The 27272-nt window shown below is 49.9% G+C and overlaps 1 protein-coding gene across 13 annotated transcripts in view; it reads left to right on the plus strand.

Moving 5' to 3' along the window:
- MAMLD1 (mastermind like domain containing 1) overlaps positions 1–26143 on the plus strand; it is a 137870-nt gene extending 111727 nt beyond the window's left edge. For 5 of the 13 annotated variants that reach the window (XM_089323691.1, XM_089323692.1, XM_008275035.5 and 2 more), the window contains 2 exons: positions 22004–22088; positions 23920–26143. In XM_089323691.1, the coding sequence (XP_089179817.1) occupies positions 22004–22088; positions 23920–25025 (1191 nt within the window). In that variant the 3' untranslated portion in view covers positions 25026–26143. Of the gene's footprint in view, positions 1–15168; positions 15410–15865; positions 16187–22003; positions 22089–23919 lie in introns of those variants that run through there. The other 8 variants (XM_008275037.5, XM_089323699.1, XM_051833868.3 and 5 more) reach the window with 3 other exon arrangements.
- The last annotated feature ends 1129 nt before the right edge of the window (positions 26144–27272 follow it).

The raw sequence follows: 27272 nt of genomic DNA on the forward strand, positions 1-27272 counted from the left end.
GTTGCTGCTGCTGCTGTTGTTTTTGTTGTTGTCATTGTCACCATTTAATGTAATTTACAAGGACAAAGCAAGACTTCTGGCTGCCATTTCACATACCACAGGGACAGGAGCAGATGATAAGAAGAGCCCAAAAAAGGCAGCTTAGAAATGTAACCACTCATTTTACTGCTTTTTCCCATTTGAGTCTGTTCATACTACTCTGGATGGCATTTGCAGTCAGTCCCAAGAGCAGTGGGTATTCTTTGCTTACACACAGTGTGCTTAGAATTGTGCTATTCTTTCTCAATAGCACAGTATCTATCTAGTGAGCATGTTTGGAAGGCTCTTTAGCATATGCTCTTCTCCTTTAGGCTTAAAATGTAACTTATAAGACCACTTGATTACATTTAAATAAGCTCTCACTGCTGATTTAAAAAAAGACAGAGAGCAGTCCATTTCACTATTTCACGAGCACAGTTATACATTCTTTGTGGAAATTATCTCTCTGGGTTTTTGTTTGCATTGTTTTTTGTCATTTTGACAGCTATATTGTTAGTTTCTTTTCATGGTTCTTTTTCTTTTTTTTTTTTTTACCTTGTAGTTTGGAAGTGTCTTCTGTAGCAGAATAATTACACCTCAAGGAGGTTCCTTCCCCTACATTCCTACCTAGAAAGGTCCCCTGACTTTGCTATTGCTCTATTAATTGGTAAAATTCAAGATTGATACAGATCCAAGGATCAAACTGGGGTTGAAAAGGCAGCCTCTGGCAATGGCCTTGACCATGTTGATTGTGAGTTTATATAGATCTGTTCCGCTTGCCTCTTTCCTCAGCAGCTGCTGGGCAGTACTGCTCTCCAATCTCTGTAGTTAGCCCTGCACTTTTGAAAAAGCCTAGGTTACAGCTGAGAAGTCATTCATTAATAAAATTATGCTAGTCAGCTTGTGGAATGATGGTGTGGGTTCAGGGGTTTAACAAGACCCCAAGTCCCAGCTGAAAGCAAGAAATTTGCTTTTGACTTGTCAGAAACAGATGGATACCCAGTTTAGAGTTTAGAGTCTTTCTCCATGCCCTATTTTTGAGGTAACTTGCACAGTCTTGAGGTTAATCAACATTTTAGTCTACTGTGTTCCCCAAGACTGAAGTGCCCTTCAGAGAATTGAAAAACAACTGTGATGCGCCGAGTGCATGGCCCCCACCCACCTATTCTCTGCTCCTGTCTTGGCTGTGTGCCTCTGAACTGAGCCCAGGGCATTGAAGAGAGCCCTCTGGGAGAGTAACTCCTCAGACTGCCTAAAATACCCCCAGGTACATTTGGCCTGGTACAGAGGAGAGCAGGAAGTTCATTCCCCTTATTACCCATAAGCCACTTTGTTTCTGCCCTACATAGCCCCCACCTGCCTGGGCTCATTGTTTCTGCCAACTCTAGCACATAACCCAACCCCCTTAGTGAAGAGGTTTCTGAATACTAAGCATTCCTCTAACCCTGCACTTGCTTTGTATCTATTTCCCACTCTCCAGTACATAAAGATGTTGATACGGTATTGCAGAGTAGGGATTGAGAAAGAGAACGAGACCTTGCAATTATTTCTAAACTCATCAGCATCCTACTCAGCAACACCTTTTACTGCCTTTTATTTCTTCATTTGTTTATTTTTATTACTTTTGAAATTAAATCTTGACTTTCTAGTACGTTCTTGGATTGTTCAAGGGATTTAAAAAGTCAAGGATTTAAAAATTCAGGAGCTTGATGCCAATAATTGCTTTTAGAATCTTGCACTGTATACTTTCTATAGATGAATTCTAGTTTGGATCTTCAATTATCTTCTTCACAGAAATCCACAAAGTTCACATTCTGGTTGGTATCAGCATAGAATATGATCCAGAAGTTCTTGATGTTGGGCTGAACTATGGCTTCTAAGATGTATATCACATCCGGCCAATGTGCGTTTAAGTGCTTGGGTAGAGCACTTGAGAACCAAGGGAAGGGCTGGAGATCATGATGTTTGATCTTCTCGGAATGTGTTTGCTGGAGTGTGTTGTACAGACCAGTCAGGTGTGCCCGATTTCTCTTCAAGTGAGCTGGTCTACGGATAAAGGAATATGACTGAAGGCTAAGTAAGGTTCCACCGGCCCCGAGCTTTATCATTACAAATGGGGTGTTTGCTATTGTGAGGCTGGTGGCATAAAGCAGACCTCATGAACTGAGAGATCTGAAGGACCAAGCAACTTCTATTGGGATGTATTCAGTCGCCAATAGCAGACAACCCGATTCTCACTGGCTTGACCAATAAGGAGAACTTACTGGTTTCTAACAATAAAAGTTGGGCAGACTTTGGGGATGGTTGGAATCCATAGTTCAACAGTGTTACCAAATGATGATGTTTTTCTTTCTGGGTGTCTACTCTGCCTTCCAGAGCAGGGGCTTCATCTTAAGTATGGCTCCCTCTTGTGGGCATATTGTAGGTACCAGCAATTACAGGGGCTACAGGCTTCCTCCTGTCCCCTATGCAGAAAGCAACAGAGTTGCTTCCAGAATCTTTGTGAGAAAAGTAAGGAAATGTCTTTATCAGAAGTCCCTAGGAACTGCAGATACATTGACTTGAACTGATCACATGCCTATTATGCTGCTTCGTTTCAGTTGAGTTAAGTGCTCCCTCTGTGGAGTTTTGGGCTACCTTGCCCTCCCAGAGCATATAGGGCAGCATGGGGCATGTGAGGCTGCCTCAATGGAAATGAGAAAGCTGAGCCAGTGTTGACTAAGCCAACTGTATGTAACACAATCACCCTCTGTAGCCCTCTTCATCCATTTACTCCTTCCCTTCATGCACAGTCCTCCCAAAATGTTCACCCTAAGAAACTCTATTTAGTCCTTCCCCAAAGGGCTCCAGCTCCAATCCAGAAATTCCAGGTCATGTGCCATCCCCAGAATTGGGTCAGTCTCTTCCTGTTCTGTTCTAGGGCCCCCTAGCTGCCATGCTCACCTAGACAAAGAGCAAGAATGCAGGGGAAAAAAAAAAAAAAACAAGGTGGCGGGGGGGGAGGACATCCCATCTGAAAATGGGAAGTTGGGAAGCAGTACTTAGTGGTAGCTAATCCATCATCCAAATCATACTCTGCTGGACAGAGGTGGCAAATCTTGTCCAGGGTCAAGAGCTCCTTTCTTCTCTGGGACTCAGTCCCCTGCTCTGTATAGTAAAGGAGAAGGTTGGATAAAACCAGTGTTTCTCACATTGCAGTGTGCTCTAGAGAGATCATTTAAATGCAGATTATAAAGTTACATCCCCAGAGTGTCTGGGTGCAGCCTGAGAATTTACCTTTCCAATAGGTTTCCAGGGAATGCTGCTGATGGTGATTCAATGACAGCTCCCCTTCCCAACACACACACACACACACACACACACACACACACATGAACTTTGAGAAACTCTGGTCCATATGGCCACTTTGGATTCTGACATTTGGGACTCTGGCATTTTTCCTAGATCTCTCTTCTCTACACTACCTTGTGACAGATTGTCTTATCAGTGGGACACACCCAACTCTATCATGTGATCAGCTGAAAACATCTTGGGGCTGCTGCTTTGGTTTGTATTCTAATCTTCAACAAGCAGAGCTGATTGTGAAAAGATAGCTCAGGACTTTGGGACAGTTATTACTGGAATTGAAGAGATTATGAACAGAAATATGAAGAATGTCCATGTGCTGCCCCTGCCCCTCTCCATTGCAGCACAGCCCTCTTTATGATTGCAGAAAGCAGCTCATTTTCCATGGACAACATGGGTCCTTAGACCTCATTTTGCAGGTATTTTCCCCATGTAATCTGGGTACCCATCATCTGTTAGAATATGAGTGATGCTCGGTGAAGCTGTGATATAGACTAAAGTCAGTTTGGGAACTTTGCCAGTGTTTTTCCTCCAAGAAATCACCTCTAGCCAACTCGCACAGATGCCTAGATTGGGTTCTCCTGTTATTTGTCCCCTATCGCCCTGCAATGTTCCTTTACCCCGTTTATCATAAGTCCTTGCTTAAGTGCTTCACCACATGAATCCACCATCTCTAAAAGGGCAAGGGCCAGCTCTGCCTGCTTTTTCAATGTCGTCACAACACAGGGCCTGGGGAATGCTAGGTGTTCAGTAAATATGTGTTGCGCAAATGCTTTAGAAGGCAGACCATGAATAGATTAGATTGCAGTGGAGCACTGTTAAGCAATCTGCACAAGACATCCCACCGTGTATGATTAAGGGTTGTCCAAAGGAGCAGAACAGACAAGCCCTCCAAAGAAACAGACACACTGATGGAAAACCCCAGTGTCCCTGGCATCTACAGCCAACTCTTTCATAGCTCCCCTCCTCCTCTTTGGGGACCTGGTGCCCGACAGGGTTCAGCTTTTCTCCCTTCTGTCTCCCCTGGGTCCCCTTTCTGCAGACAGCAGCCCCTTAAGCACCCAGTTTGTAGATAAGCCTGTGGGTGAAGGCAGTACAGGCACCTCCGTCTCTTAGAATTGCCAACACAGCAGGGCCTGGTTAGTTGATCTGAGTGAAGCCCAGATTTTCCTACCCCCAAATAATAGCCTGAGTCTCTTGATTTCACACTCAGGATGCAGCATCATGCTGTCTGCATCTTCAAATCCAGGAATAGCATACAAACTTATTACACTCTACAGTTTACCACCACTGCCATAATTCCCTGGCATCGAATAGAATTTATGGAGCTGTTGTTGTGGCAGGCCAGGTTGGGTACCTGGCCCAGGCCTGGCCATTGAGGCCATCTGGGAAGTGAACCAACAGATGGAAGATCTGTTTTTCTCTGTGTGTGTGTCTCTCCCTCACTCTTTCTCTGTAAGTCTGACTTTCAAATAAATAAATAGATCTTTTAAACTAAGTAAATATAATTTATAATTAAATTAAACAAAATACTTCAAATAGCTTCTTCAGCAAAGGTACATTTATTATTATAGATAAAGCACACAAGTTGACTAAACATGTATCCCACATATGTTGAATTTAACATTGTGCCTAAGTTTAATATAACCAATGGATCCCATTTGCCTTTTGGAGACTGTGCCTAAGGTTAATGTAATTGATGTATCCTATTCTCATTACTCACACATAAAAAAAGCTATGTTTTTCTAGTCATGGTGGTAAGTTATATGTAGGCTTACCTTTTAAGTTACCAGTGCTAACCCTCCTTCCCTCAAAAAAGACCCATATGGCACCCATTCATGGCACTGCAAGGCCCTCGTGAGGGAGAGAGGGCAGTGTATAGAGACCAAAACCTTCTCTGCTGGGCACAGGCTGTGCTTCAGCAGGTGGAGGCTGTCACAAAACCTGGGAGAGTAGACCTTGGGTTTGCCTGTGACTTGTATGAAGAATGAAATCATGACTGGAATAAGAGTGGAAAATAATATCTTAAAAAATGTAGCCGAAGAAATCTATGGAAACTACAATGAAGCTCAGATGGAAAAGAACTCACTGAGCTGTGGGCCAAATGCTTAAAGGAGATAGGGGAGCACTTCTCATGGTTCACCGTCCCGATCGCTCCAGGCGGTTACAATGAAATACCGAACAGTGGGTAGCTTCTAAGCAACAGAAATGGACTGCTCGTGGTTCTGGAAGCTGGGAAGTCCAAGATCAAGGCTCCAGCAGTTTTGATGTGTGGTGACAGCTTCCTCTCTGCTCCAAAGATGAAGCCTTCTCACTGTGTCCTCACCTGATGGAGAGAATGGGGAGGGCTGTGGGGGCTGCTCTTTGGCATCTCTTTTATTAGAGCTCCACCCTCAGGCCCTCCTCACCTCCTAAAGGCCCCACCTCCTAATAGCCTCTCCTTGGGGATTGGGTTTCAGCGTGTGAATTTGGAGGGAAGACAAACACAGGACCACAGCACTCACCTTGGTCACTTACTGCAACAGTGCAGGGCACAGCAGCAGGGTGAAGAGAACAAGGTTTCCTCTATAGTTTTAGCAGAAAGAGTGAGGTAGCCAAGTGCTTCTCTGAGTCTTTTTTGGCAGTCAAAAGCAGCCCCCACTCTGGGGTGAGATATTCAAGAACTGTGCTGGGGGAAACGCCTGTAAAGGGTAAACAAGGATGAGCAAGAGAAGGCAGGAGAGCCTCCGCCCACAAGGCAGGGCGTCTGTGATGACTGGAGCAGGAGGAGCATTGGTAAGAAGAGGCTCAAACAGCAGTGCACTTCCAGGAAAGGCTAGCCTGGCTGGCGGAGAATCCTTGAGCCCTAGTTGCCATTGGACGAGTCCTGCACCTCCATGAATGGCCCTGCATCACTGTGCTCGCCATGTTCACTCAATGGTTGGGTGTGCAGCCCAGTGACAGTGATGGAGATCCAAAAGAGTGGCTGCTGGAGACTATCACCCAAGTATCCACCCGTGGCAGGAGATCTGAGCAGCCACTGGCAGGATCACCACATCTTTCCTTGGGTGGCTGTGGCCGGGAAGCCCAGTCCCTGAGCCCCTGACAGGCAGTAGACAGCTACAGGGGACAGAATTAGACTGCCTTCTTTGGTCTAGGAAGGCAAGCTGCCTTGACTGGTTTATAGCTGGATTGTGCTTCTTTGTTGAGTTTTCACTCAGTGTTTGGATCATTGTTTTGTTTTGTTTTCTCTCTGCTCCTTGTTTTTTCCTTTTCCCCTTTGACCCCAGGTCTAGGAAAATAAAACCCTGTGCATTTAGAAGAAACTTAAAATGAACTAGCTGGCAGGCTTTAGTTTCCATCCTGAGCATCTAAAGGATACTAGTGTTTGGAAGTGGGGAAGACTGGAAAGACGAAAGTTATTTGAGAAATAAGCAAGTTGAATATTTGGCTTCTTAATTAGTTCACAAGGAATCTAAGTTTGGTTCCTAGGAATCAGTGTTTCATAATCATCTGATAATCACAGCGTCAGAGAGCATGAATACTGAAGAAGACCTTGGAGGTTGTCTAGTTCAATTATATGGCTTTATAAGAAAGGAAACTGTCGCTTTAAAAGGGGGAAGGTAGAATAATAGCCCTTATTAACAGAGATGCAACAATCCTCAAAAAAATATCAGCAAACTGAATGCAGCAACATATAAAAAGCCTTAGACAGGGGCCGGCACTGTGGAGTAGCAGGTAAAGCCACCACCTGCAGTGCTGAAATCCCATATGGGTGCTGGTTCAAGTCCAGGCTGCTCCACTTGTGATCCAGCTCTCTGCTATGGCCTGGGAAACAATGGAAGATGGCCCAAGTCCTTGGGCCCCTGCACCCATGTGGGAGACCCAGAGGAAGCTCCTGGCTCCTGGCTTCAGATCAGTGCAGCTCCAGCCGGTGTGGCCAATTGTGGAGTGAACCAGCAGATGGAAGACCTCTCTCTCTCTCTCTCTCTCTCTCTCTCTCTGTGTGTGTGTGTGTGTATGTGTGTAACTCTGCCTTTCAAATAAATAAATGAATCTTTTAAAAAATAAAAAATAAATAAAAAGGCTTAGACAGCATGAGCAAATGGGCTTTATCCCAGGAATGCAAGACTGGTTCAACCTATGAAAAATACTGTAATATACCATATTAATAGTACAAAGGATAGAGAGACATATTGTCATTTCAATGGATATAAAAGGAAAGAGGACTTTCTCAATTTCATAAAGCCCAGATTAAACTCTGCTCACCCGACTTCCAGACCAGTGTCCTTTGTACTGGTAGAGCTGGGGAGTGAAGGGCAGAATCAGCCCTCAGAAGTATCTGTGCTGTGCTGAGCTCCGTAATGGGCATTTTCCTTTTCTCCTTTCATCCTGTCCCCACAACAACCACAGGGAGTTGTTATCATGAGTAAACTGAGGCTTGGAGACATGAGTCCACTTGCTTGAGATTACACAGCTGCCAAGTGTGTGGAGGAGCTAAGTAAAGAACCCGGGTCTCTGCCTTTCTTTTTTACACTTTCCAGTGTCCTTCTCTGTTCCACCACAACCTTGACCAGATCTCATTAGTTCTCGGATCACCTCTTGCCAAGCCCAGTGTGCGGGCTTTTTTCTCCTTGGCATGTGCATGGGAGTGTCACCCAAATTCTCTAGGGGAAGAGCCTCCTCTCCTGTGTCATTGTGGAACAATTCCAAGAGCCCGGGCTCTTAATGTTGTTGGTATAATCAGGGTTTAGTAGCCACTCATATATGCTCATGACCAGAGTATCTGTGCAAGCACTGGGGGACCATAAGGAAGCAAGCAATGTTGGTGCAGAGGCCAAACAGCTGGGAAGTGCAAGGCAATGGGGCAATGGGGAGTAGAGAGGAATGAGGGTATTTTTTGCTCTTGGAGAAGCTGGGTACCAAGCTGGCATGGCCTCTGGCTGAGCATGGCCCAGTGAGAGTTCTTGTTTTCTTATGGGACAAGAAAGGAGACAGCAAAAGAGAAATGCAGAGGCCAGAAAGCAGAAAAGAGACCTCTTGTGTTGGTCTCAGACCTGGGAATCTCAAATGAGACTGTGTGAGGGTCTGTTTAGTCTAGCTTTCCCCAAGTGTGCATAACAGGGGTCTTAGTGGAATCTTCCCAGTTGTGATTAGGGAGTTTGCATTCCAAATGTCAAGCTGCCTGAGATTTCGCTGGTGTCACCATTGAGGACAGTTGGAGATGGTGGTGGTGGGTATGCTTGATCCTCTGCCCTAGAAGGGCTCCCAGAACCCTTGGATTGGAGTCACAAAGAAGAGGGCCTGGCATTAGGCTACCATCCGTGCACCTGGTTCACCATCAAAGCTTCCCCACCTCACCTATTCTGCTCCCCAGTTACTAATGCTGCCCTTCCAAAGGCCTCTGTCCTCTCTTCCAAATGCAAAAGCCTAGGACAGGGCTCTGAGGTCGCAGGGCATTTGCTGCAGTACACTCCTGGGGACAGCAGTGGGAATACAGAGGCTTGCCCAACATTGGCCCACCTGTTGAACATGGAAATACAGGGTGCTCTTTCTGCTTACTCTGAGAATGAAAGAAATGGGAAACATTTTGCTCTCCTCCCTCAGGGTACTTGCTTCTCACATAGATCTATTTTTACCAGTTTGAGCATGAAAGCTGCTACCTTCTCTTCCACCCTCCTTCTTCTCCCTTCCTGGCTTTCTGATTGGCAACTCACCATATCTTCAGAGCCCCTGTAGGCGCCACCCTCTTTCCAGAGAAAATAATGATTGTCATGACTTCCAAGACCTGCCTGTGCACTCCAGCAAGCTCGGAGCTCCTCCTGGTCAGCTCAGGCATATCACCAGCCTCTTAAGGTCATTCTCAGCTGCGTAGATTTCCACAGATGGCTCATCTTGTCGATTTTGTGTTGATCCTTATCAGTTTCAATTTTTATTAAAAAGATTTATTTGAAAGTCATATTGAGAGAGAAAGAGAGAGGGAGAAGGAGAGGGAGGGGGGGGAGGGGGAGGGAGGGAGGGAGAGAGAGAGAGAGAAAGAGAGAGAGAGAGAGAGGTCTTCCATCTGCTGGTTCACTCCTCCAAGTGGTCACAATAGCTGGGTCTGGGCCAGACCAAAACCAGGAGCCAGGAGCTTCATCTGGGTCTCTCATATGGGTGGAAGGGGCCCAAACATTTGGGCCGTCTGCTGCTACGTTTCCAGGCCATTAGTAGAGAGCTGGATCAGAACTGAGCAGCCAGGACACTAACCAGTGCCCATACAGGATGCCAGCATTTTAGGTAGCAGTTTTACCTGTCATACCACAACACCAGCCCTTGTTGGTTTCAGTTTTAGATGGGGATCTTATCCTTTTAGAATGCTTTTTATGACTTTCTGACTATGAGAGTAATATGTAGTTTTGTAGTAAGTTTGGAAGATGCAGAGAAGTAGAGAGAAAACACAAATCTCACAGGGTAATATAATATATAAATATTTAATACATAAATAACCAAGAGATAATTAACCATGAGCATGGTAGAACACAGGATTTTGTTAATTTTTCCATGCAGAAATACATATTTCAAACTATGAGTGTCAAGCTGTATATATAGCTTTTTCCCTTTATTATAAAATATAAATAAAGCATGTAAGCTTGTACAAGGGTACTTCAAGAGACTCATGGGAAAATGGAATTTAAAAAATCAGTTTATGTTAGTGCAAAAAAATCTTGAAATCCATCCACTTTCCATGAACTTTGTGAATCTGCATGAAGTTCAATTTTTTTGCACCAAATAAACATAGCTTAATCCCATTTTCATCAAACTTTTTGATGTGTCCTTGTATGCCCAGTGTAGCATAGAAGTGCGAAGTGAAAACCTGTGTTGCCACCGATCAGATTGAGAAACAGAAGGCTGACCACGCTTGGGTAGACCTCCTGGGTGCCCTCCTCCCCCAGGAAGGCTGCCACCCCTCTGATCCCAAGGTCACCATTCTCTTGCTTTTCTATGTAGTTTCACCACTTGGTAATGGACACTTCAACATGCACTTGCTTTTTTTTTTTTTTTTTTTTTTTTTGGAAAAACTGACTGGCAAGCACAACCTCATGTATAAAGAAAGAGTCACAGGCCACTGTTAGCTAAGGGCTCGCAGAAGAAGAAAAGCTGAGCAGTCCCTGGCTATCATCTGCTGCCCCGCCCCCTGCCTCCATCTTGGGGAAATCAGCACCTAAAGGTAATGAGCGTGGGCACGTGTAGCACCCACCTGGCTGAGTGCTGGCCATGCAGAAGAAATATGGTCAGAGGGATTTGGGCTGCTCTCCAGTTTTGCCCCCAGTACCTCTGGCCCCCAGGTATAAGTCCATGCAGAACATCCCTGTGGGATGAAGTGAGTGTCCTCAGCTGATCTAGGCGCCAGGAACTAGAAGGGAAAATGAGAACTTCTCCGGCAAAGCATCAAACCAGATCTCTGCCAGAAAACGGGAGAGGCAGATAACCCAGGGAAGCGATCCAGACATCTACCTACTTAAACAGCTTTCAGCCAAAGCCTTGACACTGACCCCAGGCCCGGCCCGGCCCCAGCCCGTTCTACTTTGCCTCTCAGATCCATAGATTTTTGGGGCTCCTGAGCTTGAGTCTGAAGATTCTGCTGTAGAGGCCATGTTGCTTTTCAGCTTTCCCCTCTGCTGTCTTGGAACTCAGCTTCCTGGGGAATGTGTGGTTGGTTTTCCCTAGTCTATCTACCTTTTAGCTTCATAAATTATGGTGCTGTTATTTCCTATTCTATTTCTCTCTCTATCAAGGTGGAATTTTGTCCTTAAAAACAAAGCATAAACTCTTACTGTAGTTTTAATGGGGCTTTGGGAGGGAGTGGATTTAGATTAATGCATGAAATCTGCTGTCTAAATCCGGAAGTCTCTAAAGGAAATCCTGCCGCTCCCTTCCTTAGTTTCCCAAATGGGACAGTTAGTTGGATGGCTCCTTGGGAACCAGGGGCCTATTGGCAGTGCTTACTGTACCCAGCAAGGAGACGCTGAGCAAACCTGAGGAGAGGAGGAGGGAATGGAATGGCATGAACATGCATAAGCATAAAGGTTGTGTGTTGAACATTGCTCCGTAGTAAAGCATTTTTAATTTTTATGGTTAGGAGACTAGATTTTAGTGTAAGACCCAGATTCGGCTTCCAGCTATGCCACTTACTGTGTGACATTGAGCAAGTTGCTTTGCTTCTCTGAACCTTATTTTCATCATATATCAAAAGGGGATAATAATGGTACTCATCTGGGGTGGGCATTTGGCACAGTGGTTAAGGTGCCACTTGGGATATCCACATGCTCTGAGTTCCTTGGTTTGAGTCCCAGCTTCTCTACTTCCAATCTAGCTTTTTGTTAATGCATACCTTAGGAGGCAGCAAGTGATGGTTCATCTACATGAGAGACCCACAATGAGTTCCTTGCTCCTGGATTTGGCCTGACTCAGGCTTGGCTGTTGCAGACATTTGGGGAATGAACCACTGGATGGAAGCCCTTCCCCCTCTTATAAACAAACAAACAAACTAACTAAAATGATTCCCATTTTTCAGGCTTTCCAGAAGGACTAAATGAGACAAAAAAAAAAAAAAAAACCTGTACAGTGGCTGGCATATTGTCTGAGGATATTCCAAAAAGTTCATAGAAAAACAGAATTAAAATATAACTTTATTTTGGTGCAAAATTTATCTATGTATGGATTTTTCATAATACACCTTTTCCACGAACTCTTTGAAGACCCCTTGTATGTGTTCAGTATCATTATCACCATCCTCTTCATGAGACAATTAGAACTTTCTGGAAAGTGTCAGAGCACCTAGTGCCACAGGCCTCTCCCAGAACAAGGAATGGTACCCATACATTTCAAAGTGGGGCATGAATGTCTTTTTTTTTTTTTTGACAGGCAGAGTGGACAGTGAGAGAGAGAGAGAGACAGAGAGAAAGGTCCTCCTTTTTTGCATTGGTTCACCCCCCAATGGCCGCTGCGGCTGGCGCGCTGCGGCCGGCGCACCACGCTGATCCAAAGGCAGGAGCCAGGTGCTTCTCCTGGTCTCCCATGCAGGTGCAGGACCCAAGCACCTGGGCCATCCTCCACTGTACTCCGGGGCTACAGTGGAACTGGACTGGAAGAGGAGCAACCGGGACAGAATCCGGCGCCCCGATCGGGACTAGAACCTGGTGTGCCGGCGCCGCAAGGCAGAGGATTAGCCTACTGAGCCGCAGCGCCTGCCATGAGTGTCTTTTTTTTTTTTTTTAAGATTCTATTTATTTATTTGACAGGCCTTTGACCCAGCTCTTGATGCGCCCCAGTAGCAGTCCCGTTGACCTCACCTTGCTACCTGATGATTCCCAGTGGCCTGTCTTCTGTTACTGAAAATGGGCACAGCATAGATCACTGTGAAAGTGTCCCACAGAAGCTACGCAGTTAGTCCAGAGGGAATTTCCTTCACTTATTTCACTTTGTAATGGGGGGGGGGGGAGTCGGGTCTCATTGATCTGTGAAGTGCCTGCTCCCATCCTGCTCCACGTGAATGAGTGGCTCCAGGCCCACTCCTGCTTTGCTGCTGAAATAGAACTGCCCACGCTGTTAGGGCAGCTTCCGCCGCTGGTCATTTCCATGTGCCATCTGCAGTTTGTTCTGCCTCATGGGCTACTGAGGTACAGCAAGTTGATGCGAATGCTGGGGGGGGGGGTGTGCTTCTTGACCCATCACTAATATCCTACAAATCACACAAAGCTACCAGGGGCTCCTGGGCAAAAGCTTAAAGCACTTCCATTCTCTGCATATAAGCCCCATTCATTGCTTGTAGAATGAGTCGTCCTGGAGCAGGCAAGTCATCAGATCTCAACTAATATTTGCATATTGGGGTTTTGTGAAACTCCAATGTGGCTGTAAAATAGTGTTTAAAATTATCCAGGAGCTGGTACGCAGGCCTGAAAAAAATCGTCATTTGTAGAAACACATTTCCGCTCATGTCCCAGATGGCCTCACTCCAAGGACAAGGCAGAGCTTGATGAAGTGAAGCTGCAGCTGACCAGTGAGCTTAGCTCGGTACCAAGAAACTGCCCCAGGAGAAGGGCCCTGAGCCTTCCAGAGGTCAGATACATGCCCTCCATGCCCTCCGATGGCAAGGACAGTCTTCTGCACAGGAACACAGAGTTCACCTGCTGAAGTATTTCCCACTGTTTGGGGGGTTTGTTTCTGGTTTTCTTCTGGATGTTTTTGGCAGGCGTGTTTCCTCTCTAGTCTCCAGGTAGTTAGGTTGTCTTCCTACTCCCATTTTTAAATGTTTATAATTTGTCCTTAAAAGTCTTCAACCGGCCTCCCCACCACCACCCCACCTTGTAAAACCTTGCCTGTACTTTTCTGAATGGAATGTTTCAACAGTTTCTACATTCCCAAACTTCTTTTCTATATGGTAAAGTGATGGCTGAACACATGCACACATACACACCATGACAAACTACAAGTGTGCCTGGGAATGAGACAAATCTGGGTTTGTATTTTGCTTTGCTACTAATTAGCTGTGTGACTTTGGGCAACTTAAACTCTCTGGGCCTTAGCATCCTCATCTGTAAAATAAGGAATCAATAATAGCCCCTGCCTCAGACGTGGCTCTTTTGAAGAGCTGACTGAGACCAGATATTTAAAGCACCTGAGTTAGTACCTGGAGCATAGGAAATGGTCAATAAACGCTATGGCAGCCTTTACTGTTATTTGAAATAACGCATCTGACTATCACTGAACTAGCATCAGAAGGCGCCTAGTCAGGGCTTCTCGCAGTGAATTGAGTTGGATCCCACTTGGTAGCTTAGACTGGGTGATAAATAGTTGCCTTCCCACCGCTGGGATGGCTGATAGCAGACACAGATGAACACTTACACTCAGGGACTGATACATGAGAGCAGAAACATGGCTTCAGGTAAGAAGACGAGGAACCCCACATCCCCATCCCCTGGTCCTCTGGACACCGCTGGTGCCTGGCGCACAGTGTACTCATTAGGATTTCATTTTTGAAGCTGTTGCTTACATGGATGTCAACATGGGGGACTTTTAGTTGCCTTTAGCTGGAAGAATCGGGTTATAATGTGCAATTCTGGTGAAATCCCTGGCTTCTACAGCATGATGGAAAGGGAAGGTCCCACTCACACACAAGTACCCAAACTTTGGGACCCTGAAGAGGTGGAGTGTAGTGAAGGCTTGCGGTTCAGGACTTGGTCTTTGTGAGATTTACACTTGACCATTTGGTTTTGCACCCATCATTTGGTTTTGCAGATTCCTCAGCATGTCTACATACATATGCCTACAAAGCAGTTTAGTGTTTTGTGTTCTGCTCCGTGGGGACTGGGGGAAGGCAGGTAAAGGGGCTGGGAGGGGGAAGGGAGGAAAGGATTAGGATTGGTCAAGGTTATTGCCAATGAACCAGCTGGCTGTCTTAGGTTGCTCCAATTTTCCACAAGACAGTGATTGCTCATGGCAGGGGATTCTTCACATAAGATCCATGGGTGGGTATTCAGTGGTCCAGAAATCCCCCTAAAATTATATGTTAGATGTCGGTGGGCTGGGAAGGGGAAGACACTGTAAGTGATTTTTTTTTTTTTTTTGGTGGAGAGAGACTATAGCTTTTAACTGATTCTCAGAGGAATCTGTGACCCAAGACATGCTGAGACCGCAAGGCTGTTTGGTTCTGTTTTCCCAAACCAGTTGGTGTGTATAACCACAATACCCAAAGGACCCAGCTAGGCGGTAGGGCAGTGACAAGATCAGTCAGAAGCATTTGGTGGCCAAGCAGCTGATGGATTGTTCAATCGGTTGTTGTAGACTCATGTAGACAAAGCCTGCAAGCTTGGGGAAGCCAGGCCCCCCCAGGTCAGCCTCGGGCGACAGCCCCCATCCTGCCAGGCCCTGGGGAGTGAGTCCTTCCTGCCCGGCAGCTCCTTTGCTCATGAGCTGGCCCGAGTCACCTCGTACAGCACCTCAGAGGCAGCGCCCTGGGGCAGCTGGGATCCGAAGCCCTGGAGGCAGGTGCCTGCTCCACTACTGCCTAGCTGCGAAGCTGCAGGTAAGTCACTTCCCCCTGAGCCTCGCTTTCTTCATCTGTCAACTGGGGCACAGTCCCCTGCTCAGCCTATCCGCCTGCCTCACAGAGTTGTTGGGAGGAACATAGGAGGTGACAGCTCCAAAGGAGGCCCTTTGCAGCCCTCAAAGCTCTGTATGCCTCTGAGGGGTTTCTATTGCTTTCTCACCCTGCTTGTTCTCTCCTCTCTCCCGGGCAATCTTTCAAAAGGGACAGCTATGTGAGCAAGTGCTCCAGGTGCCTCAGACTCACTTCTGGGGAAACAAGAGGGGGCTTGCCCAGGGTGCGATTGCTCTCTCCCTCTGCCATATGCCTCCCAGCACCCCATGCCCATACCTGCCTGTACGGCCAGATGGGGAGCCCGAGGAGGACAGAGTCTGAGTTTCTGCACTGCTGGGTCCCCTCCCTGTCCACCCCAGTGGCTGTCTGCTTGATACCTAGTTCATGCTCAGGAACTGCCTCCCCAGCCAGTGACCTGCCATGGATTCTGCACCCCACGCTGTTCTTTGGCCCCACCCAAGACTCCCACAGTCTTATCGGAAATTGAATTGCCACACTGGAGGATTGGCAATCCGGGAAGAGAAGGCAGAAGGAGTACAAGGCAAGTCTGTCCAAGATGCCTGTGAGTTTGGATCGGGCTCTAGATCTTACAGTCTGGGAGCAATGGCTTGACCTGCCCCCAGAGAGTTCCATTAGTGGTCGAGACGGTAGACATTAGCCAGAGTGAGCCTTTCAGAGAATTCCACTTGGACCATGCAGCGGTTGTTCTGGTGCATGAAATATCAGTGTGCGCAGAATGCCTGCCCTATCTGCCGGGAAAACTGGAGAAGTGAGCATTTTCTAAGTGATAGTGATCAGAAGACGGTCATCAAGCTGGAAAGGCCTCCCAGGATTATGGCCTTTAATGGAAATTCTGCTTTGGTACGTACTGCCTGCTTCTCTCTGTGCTGCTTGCTCTGGCCTGGAAGAACAAGCAGTGCTTTCTGCCCAAGGGCTATTGATTTTGCTCTCTCTCTCTCTCTCTCTCTCTCACAATCCCAGCACCTCTCCGCTGCGCGCTCTGCAGCCGAAACCAGAGAAATCGTGTCCAGCACAATGCTGCCAGGGAAACAGAATTAGCCAAACAGACAGAGACGGCGTCCACACAGGATGTCGCTGTTTCCATCCTGGTCTGCCCTGCCCCGCCCTGTCCTCGGAAACCACAAATGAGAGGATCCCAGCTTGCTGGCCTCGAGAGTGCCTCCCCGTTCCCACCTACCTCATTAGCCAACACCTTTCACCCAGCAGTGAAGGGCAGGTCAGAGGTGCAGGGTGGGGGCACAGCTTTTGTGAGAACCCTGGACATCGGGCCCCCTGGGGAGCTTTGAGGGACAGGTCACTAAGTGCTCCCTCTGGGCACAGCCACCTTGTCAGGCAGCCATGAGCCAGTGTGAAACAGAGGATGCAGGCACCGCAGGGCACAAAGAAAGACATTTGTTTCCTCTGCCTGGGGATCATTCCCAGCATCTAAACCAAGCCCTTCCGGGACTGCTTGCCCTGGCACCACAAGGCCTAGGAGGAGTCAGAATAGAGCTTGCACAGTCAAAAGTCAAGGTCTCTGCCATGGCATTTATTTTGTGAAGCCTCCATGACAGCTTCACACTGATTCAAACCTAAAGCCAGCACCTGTTTCCATAGTAGAAGCCCCCAACTCCTGCACCAGGGCTCCAGAGGTGCAGGAAAAGACTCAGGCAGCCAACGTTGCCCAGGTCCGGCCTAACATCAAGAGTGGCAGGGCAGGTTCCACTCCCCCCTCGCGGCCCCAGCCCTGGCTCGAGGTTTCTGCCCGTGCCTGCCCTCTTGCCATCCCTTCCGTCTTCAGAACGTGTTCTTCCTTCATTTATTTGTTTGTGGTTGTCAGTCTCTGTGTCTACTATAAGTTCCGGGACAGTACAGACACACAGTGGACCAGGCTCTGTCCCAATTATTGTCACATTCATGACAAAGATTTGTCAACTACTCAACAGGGGCGGTGAGTGGGCTGCCACGTAGGCCCAATCTTCCCACTAGCTCCTTGGGCAGGTAGGGTCCAGAGCCCAGGTCCCCTCTGGCTGCACGCTAGGCAGTCCGCAAGGAAGAGAAGTGGTGTGATGCACATTTCCTAGTTTGGCCTCCTCTGCAGGCATTCTGGAGAAACTGAGTCCCAGGCTCTGAGAGTGAGTGCAAACCTAGGAAACAACTGCAACTCTCCTGCCAGTTACTGTAGGAAACCTTGTAGTTTTGGAAGGCCACTTAGGGAGTTTCGCCGAAGAGCATCAGCCCCTCGCGGGCTGGGCTTCTGGCAGCAGTGTCCACACTGCCTCCATCTATGGGCCGTAGCTACCCAGAGCCTGTAGGTTTCAGGAGCTTCAAACCAATGGCATGGGAACCCCCAGAATTCCCATCTTGATTTTATGGTGGTCTCCACATGGTACGCCATCCTCCTATCATTTCATTTCAAAGGATAAGTCAGAAGAATGGGTGAGACGTTCCCAAATCTGGCTTCCAAAATCTAGCTTCCAAAATCTATAAAAGAAGGTGATTTTCCCTGCGGAGGAATAAACAAACCCAATCTGGAGCTCACTAAGCTTTGGGACAGACATGCAGCCTGTGCTGCATGACAGGCTGGCCCTGGATGAGGTATCCCTATCCAGCGGGAAAGAAGGCAGGAGTTCCTTGGTGGAGGGCAGGGGGATAATCCCCCCACTGTCCTCTCTCTCCCTCTCTCCCTCTCTCCCTCTCTCCCTCTCTCTCCCTCTCTCCCTCTCTCCCTCTCCCCCTCTCCCCCTCTCCCTCTCCCTCTCCCTCTCCCTGTCCCTCTCCCTCTCCCTCTCTCCCTCTCTCCATCTCTCCCTCTCTCCCTGTCCCTCTCTCCCTCTCTCTCCCTCTCTCCCTCTCTCCATCTCTCCCTGTCCCTCTCTCCCTCTCTCTCCCTCTCTCCCTCTCCCTCTCTCCCTCTCCCTCTTTCCCTCTCTCCCTCTCCCTCTCCCTCTCCCTCTCTCTCTCCCTCTCCTTCTCCCTCTCTCCCTCTCTGCCTCTCTCCCTCTCTCCTCCCTGCTCCTCGACAAACTTTATGCAAGTGAGGCTTTGGATGCATCCCCCGCTGTCTTGCAGAGGCTGTTTCCTTTGAGTCTCCTTCCCACTACAGTGCTGTCCTCCAGGGACTCATGGGCAGAGTCACTTCAGTCTGCAGCAGGCTCAGCCTTTTGTGGGCATCAGTCTGAGCCCAGCTAATCAGCGGCCCTCTGCCTCTGCCCGGTTTCAGAGTCTGTGCCTGATGAATGGTTGCATCAGTCATGAGGTTCTTCCCCCTCCACCCTTATGAGGGGACAGCATGCAGGTGATTGCATGGGGTGGACAGGAGACCTCACCATGTGGTGGCTGAGGGTGAAGCTGATGTGACCTGGGCCCTGCACTGGGCTCTGCTGTGCCTGCGGGTCTTGGTGGGATTTGGCAGGCCAGTCCTTTGGCCTCTCTCCTGCCCAACACACAGGATGAGGCACTGGCCCTTCCGTGAGCCCCCAGACGGGCTGGGGCTTCCTAGTGTCCTGAGCAGCAGCATGATGCTTCCAGAAAGCCAGCTCTGGAAGCTCAGAAAGGGGTCTGCTGGGTTTCCATGCGGGGTGAGACCCATCTGTGAAAGTGGCCCCTGGGCTGAGTGGGGCCGGCGGTAGGCGATGTGACAGAACAGCCAGGGCATTGGTCTTCTGTGAGGCTTCCGTTGGCCCCAGCAGTGCACTCACCATGGTGGCCACCACGGGGGACGCACACCTGGGCTCCGCGAGGCCCCACCTGTCAGGGCTGCTCATCGGTGTCACCTGGCACAATAGGAGCCAGTGCTGTGGCAATTGCAGTCCTAGAAAATTGAGTCATCTGATGACCTCTTCCATAAGTTTGCTTCTGAAAACACCCCCCCATCCCCGGGCCTGGACCCTCCTTTACAACAGGGCAAGAGGCAAGTGTCCTGTCACTAAGCAGAAACTTTCAGCCACAGCTTCCTCCTGGTCACCGAAACCATTTGTCATTTCCTGTTTTCTCCACTCTCCACCAATTCGAATTGTCAGTGTCAAAAGGCAACAACTGTTTTCTCCAGGCTTATCTTGGGAGCGCACTGATTGAGAACAAAGGATGGGAGCCTCCTCCGCCTGCAAAACAAAGGAAGCAGCCTCCTCAGGAGGCCGGAGAGACTGCCCTGGCTTGTCTGCCAGGGACAACCGGACCGGCTGCATGCAGAGGACCGGCAGTGCCCCTGGACACCCCTGTGGGGCGAAGGGCCCATGAAGGGTCCTGGCTGGCTGGCTGGCTGTCCCCCCCCCCGCCCCGCCCCGGGGATCCTGCAGAGCTGGCCACCAGCGCCACAGGCTGGGTGTCAAGGGCAATGTTTGGCCTTGGCAGTCTGCACAGTGATGCCACTGACCAGATTCTCCCTTAAGCTCTGGATGCTCTGGAATGAACGTTTCCTTGGATGAAGACTTCACCGCACCCCTCAGGCTCTGTAACCCTGCAGTGGCTGCAAAGCGCTCTCTTCATCTAGCCAGGGCTACTCAGTCCCTCCCCCTCTGAACAGTGCCTTGGCCCAGGCTTTCCTTTTGTCTTCCAGGCCCCTGCGTGGACTTTCTCTGGACCTCCTTCCCCTTGCACTTCTCTGGCCTCCCCAGCTTGTTCTTTGGTCACACTCTCTAGCCTCCATCTGTCTCTGGTACCCACCACCACAAAACTGTGTTCTTTGATGACACTAATGAGACAGCCCATGAGCATGGAGTTGGGGTCAGTACAGACCTCGCCAGCCACACAAGAACTGGTCCCAGTCCCCAGAAGTGACCAAGCCCTGGATCTGCCATGAGGAGGCATTGCACTTCCTAGCCATGTCACTTTGGGCAAGTTGTTTAATCACTTGGAGCAGCACATGTCACACCAGTAAGCTGGGCACTGTAGATCTGCTGCCCTCATGTCCTCGGGCTGGGGTAAAGGCTCAAGGGAAAGGACAGAGGTGAAAGGGCTGCCTTCAGATACGGTCCCCACGCTGAGCATCTCAGAGCTGGATGCTGTGACCTTGGGCAGTAATGTGACTCCTGTGCTTCTCTTGAGAGATGATGCGAAGTAACAGGCTCAAAATGCTTGGGACACTGAGCACCCAGTCAGTGCTTAGGAAGGAAGAGGGCAGCTCCGTGGGTCAGCAGAGAAATGCCCTGCACCCGCACTATTCACACACCAGCAAGAGGCAGGAGCTACAACAGGAAGCAGGCTAAGAGCAGCATGGATGAAAGAGCAAGCCTCAGCCTGGTAAACTGCTTCTGGTGCAGTCTCCGTGGTGCCAGTGTTTGTCCTCTCTGCCGTGGCAGGAACTGAGGCCAGGAACTGCTGCCAGGCCTCAGAGCTGGGCGTGCTCCCAAACGCTGGCCCTCCTGCCGCCCCTCCCACGCCAGCCCGGGGAGCCCTTTGCTGGAGACCATGGCACAGGCAGCCCACGCTGTACGGTTAAGTCTGGCCATCTAGAGACACAAGCCAGAGCTGCCTCGGTGCTTGGCACACTGGCAAGCAGGCTTCTTGAGAAGGGGTGAGAGATGGCAACAGGTGCACAGAGGGGCAGTGCTGCTCCAGCAATGTTGTGTGAGGCTTTGAGCTCTGGGCTGGGGGTCAGAGCTCCGTCCCAGTGGCAGCCTGGCACAGTTGGCAGAAGATCTCGGAGTGAGTCTCATTCTCTGGGCATTGGGACTTTCACGTGACTCTCCCCCTGGCTATGTTCTTTCCCTTTGCCCCACGAGATTGACACTGTGCCATCTGACTTCACTCCTCCCCCCTCACCCCCAGACCAAGCAGCCAGCTGTGCAACGGAGACAGGAAGCTCCTTCCAGCTGCCCATGCTGTAAGCCAGCCAGGAGAAGGAGGGAGAGTTGGCTGTCAGTGCATGTTTGGCTACTGCTGATGTCAGGGCATCCACCTGACCTTGTGATCCTCCAGCCATTCAGGCCAGGACCACCAGCACAAGCCACAGCAGCTCCGATCCCCGGATGGTTCGCCATGCTTTGTGTACTCCCATTACTTCCCTCCCTCTAAACAGCCAGTTCATCTGGCTCTCCCTGAGACTGTCAGGCTCCGTGCTCCAGTCAGCACCATGGATATGGTCTGGTCAGGGCGGGATAGCGTAGGACTGTCACCTCCCTCCTTCTACACACTCTGCTTCTCTTAATGCAGCCTAATGTGACATTTGTTCTTCTGGTGCCCACATCTCACTGCTGACGCATCCTGCGCAGTTGGACATCCAAAATGCCTAAATCTTTTTTTTTTCTATGTGCTCGTGCTACTAAGCTCTGTCTCTCCTGCCCCATTCTATGCTGTTGCAGTTGGTTTTTTTTTTTTAACCCAGGTGCGGAAGCCTACTTTTATTTATACCTTTGGAATTTTGCTCAGGAGGGTGGGGCATGCATGCGAGTGTGTGTTGATGTGTTCACTCATGCTTCCTGCTACACCAAAGCCAAGTCCTAGGTCCCCACACAGTGATCTCGAGCTAATATGTCTTGGTAGTTGTAATCTAATGTGTCCTTTTCATCTTCTGTTTAGCAAGAGAAACAGAGATCAGGTCTTATGGCAATGACCCCTGAACAGCAAAGTGCATATATCGCCCAACAGATGAGTCAATTTCAAGGTAAGCAGTCAAGGTCAATGTTCCCAAAGTGGCCAGCAAGGGGATATATACATGGGGATGAGATGAGAATTCATTTTAGAATAAGGTGTTGTCTGTGTTTCTGAAAGCATCAAGGGAGAGGGCAAGATGTTAAAGCCAGCTAAATAGTACTCCAGTTGATTCTCATATTGAAAATAGTTCATCCAACTCTAAGAGCAGGATTCCAAATGAGGGCCAGAGCACTGAACTGCATTGCACTGCCTCAGGCCCCTTGAAGCAGCTTCCCTCAGCGGGAGGGGGCAAAGCCCCTGGGACCTGGATTAGAATCACCTGCGGGCTGCCACACCCCAGGATTCCGATCCTGCCCTTCCCCTCCAGCACACATGCACACATTCACGCAGGGCTCTGGTGACCGTCCGCCGCTAATGGGTTCCATACTATGAGGATGGTGTTGGGAGAGGAAAGGGCACTGGGGAGGCTCCACCTGGAAGAGTCTGGGTCAGGGACTATAAGGGTCCCCATACAGCCATGGCAGCTCTGAATACCAGCCACATTGATTGGTCATGGATATAGCAGCCAAGGGGAGATGCTGGACGTGTTCCCTCGCTATTGGAGCTTCCAAGCTAGCCAGAGGGCCAGGAGTTAAGCAATCTTTCTAAGGCAGTGGGGTGAGACAGCAGCTACCTCCCAGGCTCTCTTGGGAGTGCTCAGCAATTGCTTCCTTGCCCTCAGACAGGCGATCAGCATCATCACTTTAGGGCCATGCTGCCTCCACACCATTGCTCCTCCATTCTCAGGAGCTTTGGGCCTGACCCCAGCAAGTCTGTGTCCCACCTGCCCATGCTGGAGTGGCACATTGGGGACACTTCAACTGCAAGGACAAACCAGACAGGTTTTGGGGACAACAGTGGTCTCCAGGGGTTAGCTTGATGAAGCTCGATTCAAGCCAGTTGAAAAACTTCAATCTGCCATGATAATCAAAGAACCTAGGCACTATCACAAGAGGAAAACACTTACTCATTGTTTGGAGGACAGACACTAGGCTGGATCAGACTACACTGTCTCCAGCCAGACCTTGGGCAAAACACCTGATTGCAATGTGCCTCAGTTTGCACTCCCACAAGAGCACCAGGAGATAACAGTCACAGTGAGCTGTCTTGCAGATGACAGGAAACCCACCGCTGACATTAGGCACCTGGAATCCCACCTTCCAGCCTCTACTCTGGCACTCCAGCTCCAGGTGCTCCAGAACTCAGGCTATCAACATGGTCTGAGCCCCAGATCTGGGTCTTGCAACCCCTGAACTCGACTGTGGGGAGGACAGAGGAGGAGAGGACGCCACTCTCTCCCCCTTGCTCTCCCACACTGGCTGTATCACCAGCAAAGAAGCTGAGGCCCCCTCTCTAGACCCGGATACCAAGCTTCTTCCCCACCCCAGCCTGCCCAAGCCCTGCTCCATCCATCCTTTGAGAAAACATGCACTGCCTGTCCAGGAGCGGCCAGCTCCAAGCCCTGTGTACAGAGCACCAAGTATGAAAGCAGACACAGCCCTGGCCTCGTGCAGCTTCCAGCCTACTGGAAAAGGTGCACAGATCAGCAGGCACTGAAGTCCAGGGAGACCTGCTCTTGGCAAGGGGGCTGTGAGCACAGACTGGGGAGCCTGGAGAGTTTCCCAAAAGATCTGTAGTCCAGGCTGAGGGCAGAGAAAGCACGGGAGCTGAGAGGAGTTGGGGGTGGGGGACGGGGGTGGTACTCAATAGGGAGCCTAAGGCGGGAGATGAGAGGAGGTCCTTGACCACAGCCCAAGTTGAGGATGTCCTGGGAACTGATGCCCACTTCTCTCTTTCTATAGCCGTCCAAGAACAAGTCACCTCCAAGCGTAGCCGAACCAAGGCAAGCCCCACACCTAGCCAGCACATGATGCCATCCAATGTGACTCCAGGAATTGGACCACCCACCAGGCGCCTGAGCCCTGACGGCATGGGCGTAATCTCAGCCACTTCGGAGAAAGAGCAAAAGATTGTCAGTTCCAGCCCCCAGTTTCCCATACCCTCACGCCTAGGCCAGAACCCCCTGGATAGTCTTGGCTCTGTCTGCCAGTGTGCACAAAGTCCCAAGGCCACCCCTCCAGGAGTGCCACTACCCAGGTTCTGTCCTGGCCCACTGGGCAGCCAGACCCTGGGTCCCCACCAGCTCAGACAGCCCAGTGTACCCAAAATGCCCACTGTGTTCAACAACGTTTCATGGGTGGCGGCAGCAGCAGCAGCTGTGACCACGGCAGTTTCAGGGGAACCAGCCCAGAGCCAAGTAGACAACAGCATTCAGCAGCAGTTTGGAAGCAACTCGATCTTCGCCAAGGCACCCACGAGAATGTCCCCACTGGCCCCCAGGTTTCCATCACAGCAGGCAATTGTACCCCCCAATCAGATGGTCCTGGAAGGCAGGCCCGGCCAAAAGGTGGGTGCTGCCCTGGCCAACCCCAGCCTCAGCCTGCTGGGAAACCAGAGCCTCAGGCAGAGCCCCATGCAGGGGCCCGTGCCTGTGCTGAACGCCACCACGTCCCTCCAACAGGACACCGCCAGCTCTGGTCCCGCAAGTCCCATACAGGGCATTGAGCCACCAAGATACATGGCCACTGCTGCCGCCACCGCCACCGCCACCGCCGCTGCCTCCGTCATCACCACCAGCCAATCCCCTGGTCCGCTCAACAGAAAGGGTGCCCACCCTGAGCTGCCCCTGGAGGACTTGTTGCCCCCAGTCAATGATCTGATGTCGCCACCTGACTGCAGTGAGGTAGATTTCATTGAAGCTCTACTGAAAGGCTCCAGCGTGAGCCCGGAGGAAGACTGGGTGTGCAATTTAAGGCTGATTGATGACATTTTGGAACAGCGTGCCGCTTCCCAAAATGCTGCAGCCCAGAGTGCCAGCCGAGTCCCCCAGGATGCTAGGGGGCTTTAGATCAGAGCAGGGTGCCCCTAGAAACCCTCATGTTGACATCAGTCTAGGGAATGGTGTCGATCACAACCAGGTCACAAACGGTCCCGGACAGCCACATGTGTCCGTCCACTCATTCCAACTGGAGTGCCGTCGGCCCATGCCCATCCCCTCTCTACCCATGACAGAATGGAACGCTGGTGATTTTTGAAGCTATTTGTACATATTTGAAAATTTTGTAAATGGTTTTCCTAAACGTTAATGACAGAAGTGTTTATACTTCATTTTGTGACTTTGTAAATAAAGTGGCGGCTTTTGTTTCCGTAGAGTTGTGTTTATTATGCATTGTTTTGTGTTGATTATACATTGTTACAGAATGCAGACTGTGTTGTTTGCACCAGTGATACCTTGTTAAGCCAGGTGGCCGAGTCGCTTATGGTTTTGATGCAATGACAGATACGGATGTGACCAAGGGGTGTTGTGCCAACTGCCAAATAGAAAACCATTTGGCCATTTGTTTCCATTGTCACTAAAAATTCTATCGCCTGGTGTGATTCCTACTCTCCTTTGCAAACCTTCCAGTCCTCTAGCTCTTTCCTTATGAGCCTCTGCAGAAGCTGCTGTGGCACTCAGTGCCCTCCCGAGACACTGCCTGGAGGCTGCCAGAGCTCTTTAGAAGAAGGGAGAGGGGCAGCGATGGCGCCTGAGCTGAGCACCCGTGTGATCGAGTCACCTGGTGGAAGGAGTGGCCTCCCTTTGTCAGCAGAGGGAGAGAGAGCCTGCCCCAGCTTTGCACATGTCCAGTGTCACCCCTACAGGGGAAAAGGAGCTAGTCCTGCTTTAGTCTTTCAGTGCTGGTGTTGTTGTAAGGCTCTGTGATTTGGGGGTGGGGGAAAGTCTGTAAACATTAATAGTTGATTTGGGGTTTGTCTTCAATGGTTTCTATCCGCAAAGATCGTCATGTATATTTAAGTGTCTGTTCTAGAAAACCCATACCCACTGTCCTGTAAACTTTTCTCAGTGTCCAGACTCTGTGTAATCCCATCTTAATTGCCACCTCGTATTTCGCCTCTACATTTGAAATCTACTGTTTCCAGCCAGTGCGTTTCTTCTTCATTCTGTAATAAACAGCCAGGAGAAAATGCCTGTATGTTTTCATTTTTCCAGGGAGCACTCAGTCCTTCCAAACTCGAGTCAGCTCTCTTGCTGCCTTTGGTTCCTTCACAGGCTGCTTAATGTCTTGTGCAGCAGAGAGATGCTGCACCTGGGAGGGAGGGGGACCGAGTGTACATAGCGCGTGCTACAGTGATTACTGTCGCATCACAGAGACAGGACAGTGGGGATGGGAGCCCCTCGGGGCAGGGACATGTGGGACTGCACCACCATCCTCTTGCTCTTAACAGTGACCAGACTTGCCTTTCTTCAGCTAGACCCTGCTACCCTTGAATATGGAGTGAGAGGGGCTACAGTTAGAATAACTTTGTCAACTTGATTATCTGCACTTGGCTCTCGAAATCAGGGGAGACCATGCAATCAGCAAACCATAAGACAGCCATGCAAGCTTAAAGTATGGGGCTCCTGCAGTTCCAGTGATAGAGGTTCCATGGAGGAGCAGAGGAATGACCTACCCCTCTGTTCACAAGACAGACACAAGACCCTGGTTATCTCGCCAGGCACCTGAGCACACCCACTGCAGGGCTTGTTTCTAAGAAAGGGATAAGCATCTGGGGTTTGTCTTTAATGGTTGTGCTCATTTTGAGCTTTGGGTTCAGAAGAGCTCAGCAGCCCCGGGTGTGGTGGAGCAGGGGGAAGGAATACCCAGTATGCTAGTGGCCAGGGAGGTACTGCCCCGCCCCCTCCTGCAGAGCCCCAGCCCGGTGCTTCCACCCAACCCCAGTGGAGTGAAAGGGCAGCCCCTCCCCCACCATTTGCTGCCCACAGCTCTGCTGTAGGTGATGAGTTCCTCTTCTAACTGCACAAAACTAATAAGGGATGTGCACCTCCCCCTTAGTGCATGTCCATCAACAAGAAAGTGCCTGCTACAGAGCTTCTAACTGAATATGGACTCCTTGGAGGGGCCCCTAATAAGACGGTGGGGACGTGTGTCTCACCTGTGAGGTGGCCAGGATCTCTGGAGTACTTGGGTGGGCCTGTTCTGTGCTCCTCTTCATGGGCACAGGGGCACCACGAAGGGATTGAGCACCAGGGGGCCAGTTTTGCCTTCCCTGACTCTGCCTTGGGCCCCGCCCCCAGCCCCAGCCCAGTGGCTAT

This window comes from Oryctolagus cuniculus, chromosome X (assembly GCF_051225735.1).
Source record: "Oryctolagus cuniculus isolate XC-2025 breed Fujian yellow rabbit chromosome X, ASM5122573v1, whole genome shotgun sequence".
In the NCBI taxonomy this organism is placed as follows: domain Eukaryota; kingdom Metazoa; phylum Chordata; class Mammalia; order Lagomorpha; family Leporidae; genus Oryctolagus; species Oryctolagus cuniculus.